Consider the following 18005-nt stretch of genomic DNA (forward strand, 5'->3'; position numbering starts at 1 on the left):
CCTTTTTTTTTTCTCCTTTTTTTTTTCCTCCTTTATTTTTCTCTTTTTTTTTCCTCCTCCTTTTTCTCCTCCTCCTTTTCCCCCCTTTTTTTTTCTCTTTTTTTTTTCCTCCTTTCCTCCTCCTTTTTTTTTTCTCCTTTTTTTTTTCCCCTCCTCCTTTCCCCCTTTTTTTTTTCCTCCTTTTTTTTCCTCCTCCTCCTTTTCTTTTCCTTTTTTTTTCTCCTTTTTTTCCTCTCTTTTTTTTCTTCTTTTTTTTTCTTCCTTTTTTTCTCCTCCTTTTTTCCTCCTTTTTTTTCCTCCTCCTTTTTCTCCTCCTCCTTTTCCCCTCCTTTTTTATCGCTCCTTGTTTTTCCTCCTTTTTTTTTTCTCCTCCTTTTTTTCCTCCTCCTTTTTCTCCTCCCCCTTTTTTCCTATTTTTTTTTCTCCTTTTTTTTTCCTCCTCCTTTTTTTTTCTTTTTTTTTTTCTTCTTTTTTTTCTCCTCCTCCTTTTTTTCCTCCTTTTTTTTTTTCTCCTTTTTTCTCCTCCTTTTTTCCTCCTTTTTTTTCTCCTCCTTTTTTTTTCTCCTTTTTTTTCCCCTCCTTTTTTCCTCCTTTTTTTTCTTCTTTTTTTCTCCTCCTTTTTTTTCTTCCTTCTTTTTCCTCCTTTTTTTTCCCTTTTTTTTCCTTCCTTTTTTTCTCCTTTTTTTTCCCCTTTTTCTCCTTTTTTTTCTCCTCCTTTTTCCTCCTTTTTTTTTTCTTCTTTTTTTTCCTCCTCCTTTTTTTCCTCCTTGTTTTTCCTCCTTGTTTTTCCTCCTTTTTTTTCTCCTCCTTTTTCCCTCCTTTTTTCTTCCTTTTTTTCTCTTTTTTTTTTCTCCTTTTTTTTTTCTCCTCCTTTTTCTCCTCCTCCTTTTTTCCACCTTTTTTTTCTTCCTTTTTTTCTCCTCCTTTTTTCCACCTTTTTTTTCCTCCTCCTTTTTTCCTCCTTTTTTTCCTCCTCCTTTTCCCCTCCCCCTTTTTTCCTCCTTTTTTTTCTCCTTTTTTTTTTCCTCCTCCTTTCCCCCTCTTTTTTTTTTTCTCCTTTTTTTTCCTCCTCCCTTTCTCCTCCTCCTTTATCTCCCTCCCCTTGAGCCGCCCTTGGGGCGGGGCGGGGCCGGTTCCTTTCCGGGGATTTTTGGGCCTCCTGAGACATTCCCGGCTCTGCTCCCGCAGCTCCAGGACCCTCCTCTGGTCACTCCAGGACCCTCCTCTGGTCACTCCAGGACCCTCCGGACACTCCTCTGGTCACTCCTCTGGTCACTCCAGGACCCTCCGGACACTCCTCTGGTCACTCCTCTGGTCACTCCAGGACCCTCCGGACACTCCTCTGGTCACTCCTCTGGTCACTCCAGGACCCTCCGGACACTCCTCTGGTCACTCCTCTGGTCACTCCAGGACACTCCAGGACACTCCGTGAGTGACCCACGGCGGTTTTGGTTTGGTGTAGTAAAAAAAATCTGATTTTTTTTACGAGATTTTGGGGTTTTTATCTCAAAAATTGGGGGGTTTTAACCTCAAAAATTTGATTTTTGGGGGGTTTTAATGTCAAAATCTTGGGGTTTTTTTTTCCTTAAAAGCTTCGGGTTTTTCCTTAAAAGTTTTGGAGGTTTTTTAACCTTCAAAATCTTGGGGTTTTTCACTGAAAGTTTTTGGGATTTTTTTTCCTTAAAAAATTTTGTAGGTTTTACCTTCAAAATCTTGGGGTTTTTAGCTCAAAATTTTGGGGTTTTTAACTTCAAAATCTTGAGGTTTTTAACCTCAAAATTTTGGGGATTTTAGCTCAAAATTTTTGGGGTTTTTAACTGAAAATTTGGGGGTTTTTAACTCAAAGTTTTGGGGTTTTTAACCTGAAAATTTGGGTTTTTTTAGCTCAAAATCTTGGGGGTTTTACCTGAAAATTTGGGGTTTTTCAGCTCAAAATTTGGGTTTTTTTCCCTTTAAATCTTGGGGGTTTTACCTCAAAATTTGGGGGGTTTTAGCTCCAAATCTTGGAGTTTTTCACTGAAAATTTTTGGGGTTTTTCCCCTTAAAATTTTGGGATTTTTTTTTCCGTAAAATTTTGGGGGTTTTGGCTCAAAATTTTGGAGTTTTTACCTGAAAAATTTGGGAGTTTTTATCTCAAAATTTTGGGTTTTTTACCTCAAAATCTTGGGGGTTTTACCTGAAAATTGTGGGTTTTTTTCCTCTCAAAATCTTGAAGTTTTTCTCTCAGAATTTTGAGCTTTTTACCTCAAAAACTTTGGAGTTTTTAGCCTCAAAAACTTTGGGGTTTTTTCCCTAAAAATTTGAGATATTCCCTCAAATTTTGGGTTTTTTTTTTTAACCTCAAAATTTGGAGGGTTTTCCCCCAAAATCTTGAGGTTTTTCCTCGAAATTTTGGGGTTTTTTCCCCCCCAAATCTTGAGGTTTTTTCCCCAAAAAAAATTTGGGTTTTTTTACCTCAAAATTTGGAGGTTTTTCCCCCAAAAATCTTGATGTTTTTCCCAAAAATTTTGTGGGTTTTTCCCCCAAAAATCTTGAGGTTTTTCCCCAAAAATTTTTGGGTTTTTTTCCCCCCAAATCTTGAAGTTTTTCCCCCAAAATCTTGAGGGTTTTTCCAAAAAATTTTGTGGGTTTTTCCCCAAAAAATCTTGAGGTTTTTCCCCGAAATTTTTGGGTTTTTTTTCCCCAAAATCTTGATGTTTTTCCCAAAAATTTTGTGGGTTTTTCCCCCAAAAATCTTGAGGTTTTTCCCCGAAATTTTTGGGTTTTTTCCCCCAAAATCTTGATGTTTTTCCCAAAAATTTTGTGGGTTTTTCCCCCAAAAATCTTGAGGTTTTTCCCCAAAAATTTTTGGGTTTTTTTCCCCCAAAATCTTGAGGGTTTTTCCAAAAAATTTTGTGGGTTTTTCCCCCAAAAAATCTTGATGTTTTTCCCAAAAATTTTGTGGGTTTTTCCCCCAAAAATCTTGAGGTTTTTCCCCGAATTTTTTGGGGTTTTTTTCCCCCCAAATCTTGAGGTTTTTTCCCCAGAAAATTTTGGTTTTTTTCCCCAAAATCTTGAGGTTTTTCCCCCAAAAAATCTTGATGTTTTTCCCAAAAATTTTGTGGGTTTTTCCCCCCAAAATCTTGAGGTTTTTCCCCGAATTTTTTTGGGTTTTTTCCCCCCAAATCTTGAGGTTTTTTCCCCAGAAAATTTTTGGTTTTTTCCCCAAAATCTTGAGGTTTTTCCCTAAAAATCTTGATGTTTTTCCCAAAAATTTTGTGGGTTTTTTCCCCCCAAATCTTGAGGTTTTTTCCCCAAAATCTTGATGTTTTTCCCAAAAATTTTGTGGGTTTTTCCCCCAAAAATCTTGAGGTTTTTCCCCGAAAATTTTTGGGTTTTTTTCCCCCCAAATCTTGAGGTTTTTCCCCCAAAATCTTGAGGGTTTTTCCAAAAAATTTTGTGGGTTTTTCCTCCAAAAAATCTTGAGGTTTTTCCCAAAATCTTGAGGTTTTTCCCCCAAAATCTTAATGTTTTTCCCAAAAATTTTGTGGGTTTTTCCCCCAAAAATCTTGAGGTTTTTCCCCGAAATTTTTGGGGTTTTTTTCCCCCCAAAAAATCTTGATGTTTTTCCCAAAAATTTTGGGATCAACCCCCCGAAAAAATCCTGTTTTTTTTTTTTCCTGCCCCAAATTTTGGGGTTTTGCTTCCCCAGTTCATTCCCAGTTCATTCCCAGTGCTCCCAGTTCACTCCCAGTTCATTCCCAGTGCTCCCAGTTCACTCCCAGTGACCCCAGTGACCCCAGTCCTTATCAGTGCCCTCCTTATCTGCTCCCAGTCCCCTCCCAGTTCACTCCCAGTGACCTCTGATCCTTCCCAGTTCATTCCCAGTTCATCCCAGTCCCCTCCCAGTTCACTCCCAGTGACCTCTGATCCTTCCCAGTTCATTCCCAGTTCATCCCAGTTCACTCCCAGTTCATTCCCAGTGCCCCCAGTTCACTCCCAGTTCATTCCCAGTTCACTCCCAGTTCACTCCCAGTTCACTCCCAGTGCCCCCAGTTCACTCCCAGTTCACTCCCAGTTCACTCCCAGTCCCCTCCCAGTTCACTCCCAGTGACCTCTGATCCTTCCCAGTTCACTCCCAGTTCACTCCCAGTGCTCCCAGTTCATTCCCAGTGCCCCCAGTTCACTCCCAGTGCTCCCAGTTCATTCCCAGTGCCCCCAGTTCACTCCCAGTGCTCCCAGTTCACTCCCAGTTCACTCCCAGTTCACTCCCAGTTCATTCCCAGTTCACTCCCAGTTCACTCCCAGTTCACTCCCAGTTCACTCCCAGTGCTCCCAGTTCACTCCCAGTCCCCTCCCAGTTCACTCCCAGTGACCTCTGATCCTTCCCAGTTCACTCCCAGTTCACTCCCAGTGCTCCCAGTTCATTCCCAGTGCCCCCAGTTCACTCCCAGTGCTCCCAGTTCACTCCCAGTTCACTCCCAGTTCACTCCCAGTTCATTCCCAGTTCACTCCCAGTTCACTCCCAGTTCACTCCCAGTTCACTCCCAGTGCTCCCAGTTCACTCCCAGTTCACTCCCAGTCCCCTCCCAGTTCACTCCCAGTTCACTCCCAGTTCACTCCCAGTTCACTCCCAGTGCTCCCAGTTCCCTCCCAGTCCCCTCCCAGTATAACCCAATCCCTTCACAGCCCTGCCCAGTATCCCCCAGTTCCCTCCCAGTCTCTCCCACTGCCCTCCCAGTGCCTTCCCAGTCCTATCCCCCTCCTTTCCAGTCCCTCCCAGCTCCTCCCAGTCCCCTCTAATCCCCTCCCAGTTCCTCCCAGCCCCTCCCAGTATCCCCCAGCCCCTCCCAGTCCCTCCCACTCCCCTCCCAGTTTGTCCCGGCCCCTCCCAGTCCCTTCCACTATATCCCAGTTCCTCCCAGTCCCCTCCCAGTCTCTCCCAGTATAACCCAATCCGCTCCCACTCCCTCCCAGTTTCTCCCAGTTTCTCCCAGTTTTTCCCACTGCCTCCCACTCCCTCCAGTTCCCTCCCAGTGTAACCCAGTCCCCTCCCAGTCACTCCCACTCCCTCCAGTTCCCTCCCAGTCCCCTCTAATCCCCTCCCAGTCCATCCCAGTCCCTCCCAGTTTGTCCCAGTTTGTCCCAGCCCCTCCCACTCCCACCCAATCCCTTCCCAGTCCCTCCCACTCCCTCCAGTTCCCTCCCAGTCCCCTCTAATCCCCTCCCAGTCCCTCCCAGTCTCTCCCAATATAACCCAGTGCCCTCCCAGTCCTCTCCCACTCCCTCCCAGCCTCTCCCAGTTTGTCCCAGTCCCTCCCACTCCCTCCCAATCCCTTCCCAGTCACTCCCAGTCCCTTCCCAGTTCCCTCCCAGTCTCTCCCAGTATAACCCAATCCCCTCCCAGTTTGTCCCAGTCCCTCCCAGTATAACCCAATCCCCTCCCAGTTCCTCCAGTTCCCTCCCAGTCCCCTCCCAGTTTGTCCCAGCCCCTCCCAGTCTCTCCCAGTATCCCCCAGTCCCCTCCCAGTCCCCTCTAATCCCCTCCCAGTTCCCTCCCAGTCCCTCCCAGTATAACCCAATCCCCTCCCAGTCCCTCCCAGTCCCTCCCAATCCCCTCCCAGTCCATCCCAGTCTCTCCCAGTATAACCCAATCCCCTCCCAGTCCCTCCCAGTCTCTCCCAGTATAACCCAATCCCCTCCCACTCCCTCCAGTTCCCTCCCAGTCCCTCCCAGTCCATCCCACTCCCCCCAACTGCCTTCCCAGCCCTTCCCAGTATCCCCCAGTTCCCTCCCAGCCCCCTCTAATGCCCTCACAGTCCCTCCCAGTCCCTCCCAGTATAACCCAATCCCCTCCCAGTCCCTCCCAATCCCTTCCCAATCCCTTCCCAGTCCTCTCCCAGTCCCTCCCATTATAACCCAGTCCTCTCCCAATCCCTTCCCAGTCACTCCCAGTCTCTCCCAGTATAACCCAATCCCCTCCCAGTCCTCTCCCAGTCCTTCCCAGTATAACCCAATCCCCTCCCAGTCCCTCCCAGTCCCCTCCCAGTTTGTCCCAGCCCCTCCCAGTCCCTCCCAATCCCTTCCCACTCCCTCCCAGTCCCTTCCCAGTCCCTCCCTCCCCGTTTCCAGTACCACCCTCACCCCTCTCCCTCCCCCACCTCTAATGCCAGCGATGACGTCACCCCCCATCCCCATGACGTCACCGCTGACGTCACCGCTGTCCCCTCAGCGCCACCCAAGATGACGCCGCCCGTGCCCGCGCTGAGCCCGGAGCAGAAACAGGAGCTGGCGGCCATCGCCCAGCGCATCGTGGCCCCGGGCAAGGGGATCCTGGCCGCCGATGAGTCCACCGGTGTGTCATACTGGTGATACTGGTTTGGACTGGGATTGCCTTACACTGGGCTATACTGGGTTATACTGGGTTATACTGGGTTATACTGGGTTGTACTGGTTATACTGGGTTATACTGGTTATACTGGTTACACTGGGTTATACTGGGTTACATTGGGCTATACTGGTTTATACTGGGCTATACTGGTCTATACTGGGTTACACTGGGTTATACTGGGTTATACTGGGTTATACTGGTTATACTGGGTTATACTGGGTTATACTGGGTTATACTGGGTTATACTGGTTATACTGGGTTATACTGGTGTGTTATACTGGGTTATACTGGGCTATACTGGGATATACTGGGTTATACTGGTTACACTGGGTTATACTGGGTTATACTGGTTATACTGGGTTATACTGGGTTATACTGGGTTATACTGGTTTGTACTGGTTATACTGGTTATACTGGTTATACTGGTTATACTGGTTATACTGGGTTATACTGGGTTATACTGGTTATACTGGGTTATACTGGGTTATACTGGGTTATACTGGTTTGTACTGGTTATACTGGGTTATACTGGGTTATACTGGTTATACTGGGTTATACTGGTTATACTGGGTTATACTGGGTTATACTGGGCTATACTGGGTTATACTGGGTTACACTGGGTTACACTGGGTTATACTGGTTATACTGGGTTACACTGGGTTACACTGGGTTATACTGGTTATACTGGGTTATACTGGGTTATACTGGGCTATACTGGGTTATACTGGGTTACATTGGGCTATACTGGTTTATACTGGGCTATACTGGTTTATACTGGTCCATACTGGTCTATACTGGTCCATACTGGTTTATACTGGTCCATACTGGTCCACACTGACCCTGACTCCTCTATCCCACCCCGCAGGCAGCATCGCCAAGCGCCTGAGCTCGGTGGGTGCGGAGAACACGGAGGAGAACCGGCGCTGGTACCGGCAGCTGCTCTTCACGGCCGACAAGCGCGTGGAGCCCTGCATCGGCGGCGTCATCCTCTTCCACGAGACCATGTACCAGAAGGCCGACGACGGGCGCCCCTTCCCGCAGGTCATCCGCGACAAGGGGGCCCTGGTCGGCATCAAGGTGGGCACCGGGGACGCCTCGGGGACACTTTGGGGACACTTTGGGGACACTTTGGGGACATTGGGGAGGTGACGGGTCAAGGGTGACAACAATCGGCGCTTCCCCCGAGGTGTCCATGGTGATGTCTCCCATCAACATGGGGACATTGAGGACACATTGGGGACACTTTGGGACCATTGGGGACACCTTGGGACCATTAGGGACACTTTAGGGGTCTTGGGGACACTTTGGGACCATTGAGGGCACTTTGAGGGCCTTGGGGACACCTTGGGGACATTGGGGAGGTGACGGGTCAAGGGTGACGATGGGCGCCCCTTCCCCCAAGATCTCCACAATAACATTTCCCATCAACATGGGGACATTGAGGACACATTGGGGACATTGGGGACACCTTGGGACCATTGGGGACACCTTGGAGACATCAGGGACGCTTTGGGGACACTTTAGGGACACTTTGGGGACATTGGGGAGGTGACGGGTCAAGGGCGACAATGGCCACCCCTTCTTGCAGGTCATCCATGACAACATTTCTTATCAAAATGGGGACATCAAAGACCCTTTGGGGGCATTGGGGACACATTGAGGACACTTTGGGGACCTTGGGGACACCTTGGGACCATTGGGGACACTTTGGGACCATTGAGGGCACTTTGAGGGCCTTGGGGACACCTTGGGGACATTGGGGGACTTGAGGACACTTGGGAGTCTCGAGGACTTTGGGGGACATTTGGGGGTTGCTCTGTGACCCAGCTGGGCCACCCCAGGGTGGGGACATGGAGGGGACATGGGGCAGGGTGGCCCTGGTGGCCCTGGTGGCTTTGGTGACACCGATGACCGTGTGTCTGTCCCCCAGGTGGACAAGGGCGTGGTGCCCCTGGCTGGCACCAACGGCGAGACCACCACCCAGGGTGAGTGACTGTCCCCAGCGTCACCGCGGTGTCCCCACGCCTGTCACTGCAGTGTCCCCAATGTCACCACGGTGTCCCCACCCCTGTCACTGCGGTGTCCTTGTCCCTGTCACCACGGTGTCCTCAGTGTCACCGCGGTGTCCCCACGCCTGTCACTGCAGTGTCCCCAATGTCACCGCGGTGTCCCCACCCCTGTCACTGCGGTGTCCTTGTCCCTGTCACCGCAGTGTCCTCAGTGTCACCGCGGTGTCCCCACGCCTGTCATTGCCCTGTCCTTGTCCCTGTCACTGCAGTGTCCCCAGTGTCACCGCAGTGTCCCCACGCCTGTCACTGCGGTGTCCTTGTCCCTGTCACCGCTGTGTCCCCAATGTCACCGCTGTGTCCCCACGCCTGTCACTGCAGTGTCCCTGATGTCCCCAATACTCCCCAGTACTCCCCGTGTCCCCAGTGTCCCCCAATGTCCCCACAATGTCCCCAATGTCCCCAGGGCTGGACGGGCTCATGGAACCCCTTCAATGCCCCTTCAATGTCCCCAGTGTCCTCAGTGTCCCCACAATGTCCCCACCACCACAATGTCCCCACAATGTCCCCAATGTCCCACAATGTCCCCACAATGTCCCCAATGTCCCCCAATGTCCCCAATGTCCCCAATGGCCCCACGATGTTTCCAATGTCCCCACAATGTCCCCAATGTCCCCAGGACTCAATGGGCTCATGGAACTCTCTCAGTGCCCGGTGTCCCCAATGTCCCTGACACCCACAATGTCCCCAATGTCCCCAAGGTCCCCAATGTCCCCAATGTCCCTGACACCCCCAATGTCCCCAATGTCCCCAATGTCCCCAATGTCCCCAATGTCCCCACAATGTCCCCAATGTCCCCAATGTCCCCAATATCCCCGATGTCCCCAATGTCCCCAATGTCCCTGACAGCCCCAATGTCCCCAATATCCCCAATGTCCCCAATGTCCCCAACGTCCCCAATGTCCCTGACAGCCCCAATGTCCCCAATATCCCCGATGTCCCCAATGTCCCCAATGTCCCCACAATGTCCCCAATGTCCCCACGATGTCCCCAGGGCTCGATGGCCTGATGGAACGCTGTGCCCAGTACAAGAAGGACGGGGCGGACTTTGCCAAGTGTCCCCGATGTCCCCAATGTCCCCAATGTCCCCAACGTCCACAATGTCCCCAATGTCCCCATTGTCCCCCAATGTCCCCACGATGTCCCCACGATGTCCCCAGGGCTGGATGAGCTCATGGAACTCTCTCAGTGCCTGGTGTCCCCAATGTCCCTGACACCCCCAATGTCCCCAATGTCCCCAATGTCCCTGACAGCCCCAATGTCCCCAATGTCCCCAATGTCCCCACGATGTCCCCAATGTCCCCACGATGTCCCCAGGGCTCGATGGCCTGATGGAACGCTGTGCCCAGTACAAGAAGGACGGGGCGGACTTTGCCAAGTGGCGCTGCGTGCTCAAGATCACCCCGCACACCCCGACCCCTCTGGCCATCATGGAGAACGCCAACGTCCTGGCCCGCTACGCCAGCATCTGCCAGCAGGTCCCCAAATGTCCCCAGAGTGTCCCCAAATGTCCCCAGGGGGGTCACCGGGGGTCACCGGGGGGGTGGTCGGGGCGAGGGGAGGGGTTGGTGGCATCCAGGGAGGGTTTGGTGGCACTTCGGGAGGGTTTGGTGACACCTGGGACAGGGTTTGGTGGCTTCTAGACGCAGTTTGGGGACATCCAGGGAGGGTTTGGTGACACTTGGTGGCACCTGGGGAGGGTTTGGTAGCACTTAGAGGGGGTTTGGTGGCACTTGGTGGCACTTAGAGGGGGTTTGGTGACACTTGGTGACATCTAGGGAGGGTTTGGTGGCACCTGGACAAGTTTGGTGGCACTTAGAGGAGATTTGGTGGCACTTAAAGGAGATTTGGTGGCACTTGGTGACATCTAGGGAGGGTTTGGTGACACTTGGTGGCACCTGGGGAGGGTTTGGTGGCACTTAGAGGGGGTTTGGTGGCACTTGGTGACATCTAGGGAGGGTTTGGTGGCACTTAGAGGGGGTTTGGTGGCACTTGGTGACATCTAGGGAGGGTTTGGTGGCACTTGGAGGGGGTTTGGTGACACCTGGACAAGGTTTGGTGTCCCCTCTGTGCCCGTGTGTCCCCTCCTGCTGTCCCCACTGTCCCCTGAGGTGTCCCCACTGTCCCCTGAGGTGTCCCCAATGTCCCTGTGTCCCCAGAACGGGATTGTCCCCATCGTGGAGCCCGAGATCCTCCCGGACGGTGACCACGACCTCAAGACCTGCCAGTACGTCACCGAGAAGGTCAGTGCCACCTCGGGCTGTCCCCGAGTGTCCCCAAGTGTCCCCTCAGTGTCCCCAGGGCTGTCCCCGATGTCCCCAAGTGTCCCTGAGTGTCCCCAGGTGTCCCAAGCATTGTCCCCAGTGTCCCCTCAGTGTCCACAAGTGTCCTCAGGGCTGTCCCCTGAGTGTCCCCAGTGTCCCCAAGTGTCCCCAGGTGTCCCCAGGTGTCCCCAGCATTGTCCCCAATGTCCCCAGGTCTGTCCCCAAGTGTCCCCAAGTGTCCCCAGGTGTCCCCAGTGTCCCCTGAGTGTCCCCAATGTCCCCAGGGCTGTCCCCGATGTCCCCAGGTGTCCCCAGTGTCCCCAAGTGTCCCCAGGTGTCTCCAGGTGTCCCCAGCATTGTCCCCAATGTCCCCTGAGTGTCCCCAATGTCCCCAAGTGTCCCCAATGTCCCCAGGTCTGTCCCCAAGTGTCCCCAAGTGTCCCCAGGTGTCCCCAGTGTCCCCAGGTGTCCCCAATGTCCCCAGGGCTGTCCCCGATGTCCCCAAGTGTCCCCAGGTGTCCCCAGTGTCCCCAAGTGTCCCCAATGGTGTCCCCAGGTGCTGGCAGCCGTGTACAAGGCGCTGAGTGACCACCACGTGTCCCTGCACTGTCCCCAGGGCTGTCCCCAGTGTCCCCTGAGTGTCCCCAAGTGTCCCCTGAGTGTCCCCAGTGTCCCCAGTGTCCCCAAGTGTCCCCAATGGTGTCCCCAGGTGCTGGCAGCCGTGTACAAGGCCCTCAGTGACCACCACGTGTACCTGGAGGGGACGCTGCTGAAACCCAACATGGTGACAGCGGGACACGCCTGTGCCACCAAGTACAGCTCCGAGGAGATCGCCATGGCCACCGTCACCGCGCTCCGGAGGACGGTGCCACCCGCCGTGCCAGGTCAGTGTCACCTCTGTGTCACCTCTGTGTCACCTGTGTCATTGTCAGTGTCACCTCTGTGTGTGTGTCATTGTCACCTGTGTGTGTGTCACTGTGTGTGCCATGGCCACCGTCACCGCGCTCCGGAGGACAGTGCCACCCGCCGTGCCAGGTCAGTGTCACCTCTGTCACTGTCAGTGTCACCTCTGTGTCACCTGTGTCATTGTGTGTGTCACTGTGTGTGTCACTGTGTGTGCCATGGCCACCGTCACCGCGCTCCGGAGGACAGTGCCACCCGCCGTGCCAGGTCTGTGTCATTGTCATTGTCACCTGTGTCACCTGTGTCACCTCTGTGTCACTGTGACCTGTGTCACCTCTGTGTCACTGTGTGTCACTGTCACCTGTGTCACCTCTGTGTCACTGTCACTGTGACCTGTGTCACCTCAGTGTCACTGTGTGTCACTGTGACCTGTGTCACCTCTGTGTCACTGTCACTGTGTGTGTCACTGTGACCTGTGTCACCTCAGTGTCACTGTGTGTCACTGTGACCTGTGTCACCTCTGTGTCACTGTCACCTGTGTCACCTCTGTGTCCCTGTCACTGTGTGTCACTGTGACCTGTGTCACCTCTGTGTCACTGTGTGTCACTGTGACCTGTGTCACCTCTGTGTCACTGTCACTGTGACCTGTGTCACCTCTGTGTCACTGTCACCTGTGTCACCTCTGTGTCACCTCTGTGTCACTGTCACTGTGTGTGTCACTGTCACTGTGTGTGTCACTGTCACCTCAGAGCGAGGAGGAGCCTTCCTGAACCTCAATGCCATCCATGGCTGTCCCCATGTCCCCAATGTCCCCAATGTCCCTGTGCCATAACCGTGTCCCCCATGCCCCTGGCTGTCCCCAGGCCACTCTAACAGTGTCCCCACTGTCCCCAAACAGGGATCACGTTCCTGTCGGGCGGCCAGAGCGAGGAGGAGGCCTCGCTGAACCTCAACGCCATCAATCGCTGTCCCCTGTCCCCAATGTCCCCAATGTCCCTGTGTGTCCCCAGGCTGTCAGGGTGTCCCCAGGCTGTCACACTGATGTCCCCATGTCCCCAAACAGGGATCACGTTCCTGTCGGGCGGCCAGAGCGAGGAGGAGGCCTCGCTGAACCTCAACGCCATCAATCGCTGTCCCCTTGTCCCCAGTGTCCCAGTGCCATAACCGTGTCCCCCATGCCCCTGGCTGTCCCCAGGGTGTCCCCAGGCTGTCACACTGATGTCCCTTTGGTGTCCCCAAACAGGGATCACGTTCCTGTCGGGCGGCCAGAGCGAGGAGGAGGCCTCGCTGAACCTCAACGCCATCAATCGCTGTCCCTGTGTCCCCAATGTCCCCAATGTCCCTGTGTGTCCCCAGGCTGTCAGGGTGTCTCCAGGCTGTCACACTGATGTCCCCATGTCCCCAAACAGGGATCACGTTCCTGTCGGGCGGCCAGAGCGAGGAGGAGGCCTCGCTGAACCTCAACGCCATCAATCGCTGTCCCCAATGTCCCCAATGTCCCTGTGTGTCCCCAGGCTGTCAGGGTGTCTCCAGGCTGTCACACTGATGTCCCCACTGTCCCCAAACAGGGATCACGTTCCTGTCGGGCGGCCAGAGCGAGGAGGAGGCCTCGCTGAACCTCAACGCCATCAATCGCTGTCCCCTGCCCCGGCCCTGGGCTCTGACCTTCTCCTACGGCCGCGCCCTGCAGGCCTCGGCCCTCAAGGCCTGGGCCGGCAAGAAGGACAACACCAAGGCGGCCCAGGAGGAGTTCGTCAAGAGGGCGCTGGTGGGTGGCACTTGGGGACACCTTGGGGACACCTTGGGGACGTTGGGATATGGGGGGGAGCGGTGGGAGTGACGGGGGAAGGGTTGGGGGGGTGACACGTGGGGACACTGGGGACACAAAAGCAGGAAATGGGGTCTGGGAGGGCTCCAGGGGACTTTGGGGACCCTGGGGACACCTCAGGGACCTTGGGGACACTTTGGGGACAGTTTGGGGACGTTGGGATACAGGGGTGGGTTGTGGGGTTGAGCAGGGAAGGGTTGGAGGGTGACATTGGGGACCTTGGGGACACCTCAGGGACCTTGGGGACACCCTGGAGACACCTCAGGGACCTTGGGGACACTGGGGACACTTTGGGGACACTGTGGGGACGTTGGGACACATGAGGAATGACAGGGGAAGGGTTGGGGGGTGACATTGGGGTGACATTGGGGACATTAAATGGGGTCTGGGAGGGCTCCAGGGGACTTTGGGGACCTTGGGGACGCCCTGGGGACACCTCAAGGACCCTGGGGACACTCTGGGGACACTTTGGGGACAGTTTGGGATATAAGATGGGCTGTGGGGGTTGAGCGGAGAGGGGCTGGGGGGTGACATTGGGGACATTGGGGACATTAAATGGGGTCTGGGAGGGCTCCAGGGGACTTTGGGGACCTTGGGGACACTCTGGGGACACCTCAGGGGCATTAGGGACACTCTGGGGACAGTTTGGGGACATTGGGACGCAGTAGGAGTGACAGGGGAAGGGTTGGGAGGTGACATTGGGGACACAGGGACAGGGTGAGCCAGGAGAGGTCCAGGGGACCTTGGGGACACCAATGTCCCCAGTGTCGCCATTGTCCCCATTGTCCCTAACACCCCAAGTGTCCCCATTGTCCCCAGTGTCCCCAACATCCTCAATGTCCCCAATGTCCCCTGATGATGTCCCCATTGTCCCCAATGTCCCCAATGCACTCAATGTCCCCAATGTCCCCATTGACCCCAATGTCCCCAATGTCCCCCATGTCCCCACTGTCCCCTGACGATGTCCCCAATGTCCCCAATGTCCCCAATGTCCCCTGACAATGTCCCCAATGTCCCCATTGTCCCCAATGTCCCCTGACAATGTCCCCAATGTCCCCAATGTCCCCTGACAATGTCCCCAATGTCCCCAATGTCCCCAATGTCCCCATTGACCCCAATGTCCCCAATGTCACCAATGTCCCCATTGACCCCACTGTCCCCTGACGATGTCCCCAATGTCCCCAATGTCCCCATTGACCCCAATGTCCCCAATGTCCCCAATGTCCCCAATGTCCCCTGACAATGTCCTCAATGTCCCCAATGTCCCCACTGTCCCCTGACAATGTCCTCAATGTCCTCAATGTCCCCAATGTCCCCAATGTCCCCTGACAATGTCCTCAATGTCCCCAATGTCCCCAATGTCCCCATTGACCCCACTGTCCCCTGACGATGTCCCCAATGTCCCCAATGTCCCCAGGCCAACTCGCTGGCGTGTCAGGGCAAGTACACGCCCAGTGGCCAGGCGGGCGCGGCCGCCAGCGAGTCCCTGTTCGTGTCCAACCACGCCTACTGACCGCTGAGTGACCGCCGAGTGACCGCTGAGTGACCGCCGAGTGACCCACACACCGCTGACCCCTGACCGCCACCCGCCGCCCCTGACCGTCCGGCAGCGATGGCCACTGGTGGTCACTGACCATTGCTGACCACTGGTGACCATCAGTGACCACTTGTGGCTATCAGTGACCATCAGTGACCACCAGTGACCATCACTGACCACCAGTGACCATCAGTGACCACTTGTGACTATCAGTGACCACCAGTGACCACCAGTGACCATCAGTGACCATCACTGGCCATCACTGACCTTCACTGACCACTTGTGACCATCAGTGGCCACCACTGACCATCAGTGACCATTGCTGACCACCACCAATGGTCACTGACCATCAGTGACCACCTGTGAACGTCACTGACCACCACTGACCATCACTGACCACTTGTGGTCATCAGTGACCATGAGTGACCATCAGTGACCACTGATGACCCTCAGTGACCATCACTGACCATTGGTGACCACCACTGACCACCAGTGACCATCACTGACCACTAGTGACCACTGATGACCCTCAGTGACCATCACTGACCATTGGTGACCACCACTGACCATCACTGACCATTGATGACCACGAGTGACCATCAGTGACCACTGATGACCATCACTGACCATCACTGACCACTGATGACCATCAGTGACCACCACTGACCATCAGTGACCACTGATGACCATCACTGACCATCACTGACCATTGATGACCATCACTGACCACCAGTGACCACTGGTGACCCTCAGTGACCTTTGCCCTCCCCCCCCTCAATAAAAGGTCGCGGTTCAACCCCGGAGCCTCCACTGGAATTTTTGGGGAAATTTGGGGGATTTTGGGGGGAATTTTGGTGGTTTTGGGATTTTTTGGGAATTTTGGGGAATTTTTGGGGATTTTTTGGGATTTTTTGGGAATTTTTTTGGGATTTTTTGGGGGATTTTTTAGAGATTTTTTGGGATTTTTTGGGGATTTTTTGGGGATTTTTTGGGGATTTTTTGGGGATTTTTTGGGGATTTTTTGGGATTTTTTGGGGGATTTTTTAGAGATTTTTTGGGATTTTTTGGGGGATTTTTTAGAGATTTTTTGGGGATTTTTTGGGGATTTTTTGGGGATTTTTTGGGGATTTTTTGGGGATTTTTTTTAGGGGATTTTTTTCGGATTTTTGGGGATTTTTTAGAGATTTTTTGGGGGATTTTTTGGGATTTTTTTGGATTTTTTTGGGGATTTTTTTGGATTTTTTTTTTGATTTTTGGAGGGATTTTTGGGATTTTTTGGGGGATTTTTTTATGGGGGGAATTTTGGGATTTTGGGGGGATTTTTTGGGAATTTTTAGGGGATTTTTTGGGATTTTTTTTGATTTTTTGGGGATTTTTGGGGGATTTTTTAGGGATTTTTTTTGAGAATATTTGGGGGAATTTTTGGGGGGAATTTTGGGGGATTTTTTGAGGAATTATGGGGAATTTTTAAGGGTATTTTATGGGGAATTTTGGGGATTTTTGGGGGATTTTGGGGGGATTTTTTGGGGGAATTTTGGGGGATTTTTTGAGGAATTTTTTGGGGATTTTTTTGGGATTTTGGGGAAATTTTTTGGGGGATTTTTTGGGGGAATTTTTTGGGGGATTTTGGGGAGATTTTTGGGGGATTTTTTGGAAATTTTTTTGTGGGTTTTTGGGGGGGAAGTTTTGGGAATTTTGGGGGAATTTTGGGATTTTAAAGGAAAAGGGACCCAAAATCTCCAAATTCGTAAGAAAAAAAGGCCCCCAAATTGCCCAAATTCCAAAATTTGAGGGAAAAGGACCCAAATTCCTGAAAATTGAGATAAAAGGGACCCAAAATGACTCAAAAATGTCAAAATTTTAAGGAAAAAGGAGCCAAATTTTCCCTAAATCCCGAAATTTGTGAGAAAAGGGACCCAAAAATCAAAAAATTAAGGGAAAAAGGGACCCAAAATGACCCAAAATCCCAAAATTTCAGGGGAAAAGGGACCCAAAAATCTCAAATTTGGGCTCAAATCACCCCAAAAAACTCAAATTTGTGGTTAAAATCCCCCGCCCAAAAAACCAAAAATGGGGATTAAAACGTCTCAAAAAATTCCCTCAGAACCCCCAAATTTGGATTTTAAAAAATTCCCAAAAAAAATCCAAAAAATCCCCAAAAAAATCCCCACAAAAAAATAACAAAAAAATCTCAAAAAAGAAAAAAAATCCCCAAAAAATAATAACAAAAAAATCTCAAAAAAAAAAAAAAATCCCCAAAAAATAATAACAAAAAAATCTCAAAAAAAAAATCCCCCCAAAATAACAAAAAAAATCTCAAAAAAACACAAAAACCCCAAAATAATAATAATAATAAAATCTAAAAAAAAAAAAAAATCCCCAAAAAATAATAATAAAAAAAGAATCCAAAAAAAATCCCAAAAAAATCCCCCCAAAAATTCCCCCCCCAAAAAAAAATCCCCCCCAAAAAATAACAAAAAAATCTCAAAAAAAAAAATCCCCAAAAAAACCCCCAAAAAAATCTCAAAAAAAAAAAAAATCCCCCCAAAAATAACAAAAATCTCAAAAAAAAAAATCCCCAAAAAAATAACAAAAAAATCTCAAAAAAAAAAAATCCCCCAAAATAATAATAAAAAAAGAATCCAAAAAAAATCCCCAAAAAATCTCCCCCCCCAAAAAAATCCCCCCCCCAAAAAATAACAAAAAAATCTAAAAAAAAAAAATCCCCCAAAAAACCAAAAAAAATCTCAAAAAAAAAAATCCCTAAAAAATAATAATAATAAAAAAAGAATAAAAAAAAATCCCAAAAAAATCCCCCCCCAAAAAAAAACCAAAAAAAAATCTCAAAAAAAAAATCCCCCAAAAAATAACAAAAAAATCTCAAAAAAAAAAAAAATCCCCAAAAAATAATAATAAAAAAAGGATCCAAAAACAAATCCCAAAAAAATCCCCCCAAAAAATCCCCCCCCAAAAAAAACCTCAAAAAAAAAATCCCCCAAAAATAACAAAAAAATCTCCAAAAAAATCTCCAAAAAAT

General features: G+C 50.9%; 1 protein-coding gene across 2 annotated transcripts; it reads left to right on the forward strand.

The window, feature by feature from the left end:
• Positions 1-1320: 1320 nt before the first annotated feature.
• LOC310921952 (fructose-bisphosphate aldolase A-like) lies at positions 1321-15764 on the forward strand. 2 transcript variants are annotated; one of them, XM_083882215.1, is made up of 9 exons: positions 1325-1428; positions 6212-6334; positions 7236-7447; positions 8301-8355; positions 9754-9914; positions 10596-10679; positions 11410-11584; positions 13172-13371; positions 14849-15764. In XM_083882215.1, the coding sequence occupies exons 2-9, from the start codon at positions 6223-6225 to the stop codon at positions 14942-14944; spliced, it is 1095 nt and encodes a 364-aa protein (XP_083738341.1). In that variant the 5' UTR covers positions 1325-1428; positions 6212-6222; the 3' UTR covers positions 14945-15764. The 2 variants fall into 2 exon arrangements, with proteins under 2 accessions (XP_083738340.1, XP_083738341.1); XM_083882214.1 differs by lacking the exons at positions 13172-13371; positions 14849-15764 and adding an exon at positions 12502-12793 and having other exon boundaries at positions 1321-1428.
• Positions 15765-18005: the final 2241 nt, after the last annotated feature.

The sequence above is a fragment of the Zosterops lateralis genome (assembly GCF_965231275.1).
Source record: "Zosterops lateralis genome assembly, chromosome: 39".
Lineage (NCBI taxonomy): Eukaryota > Metazoa > Chordata > Aves > Passeriformes > Zosteropidae > Zosterops > Zosterops lateralis.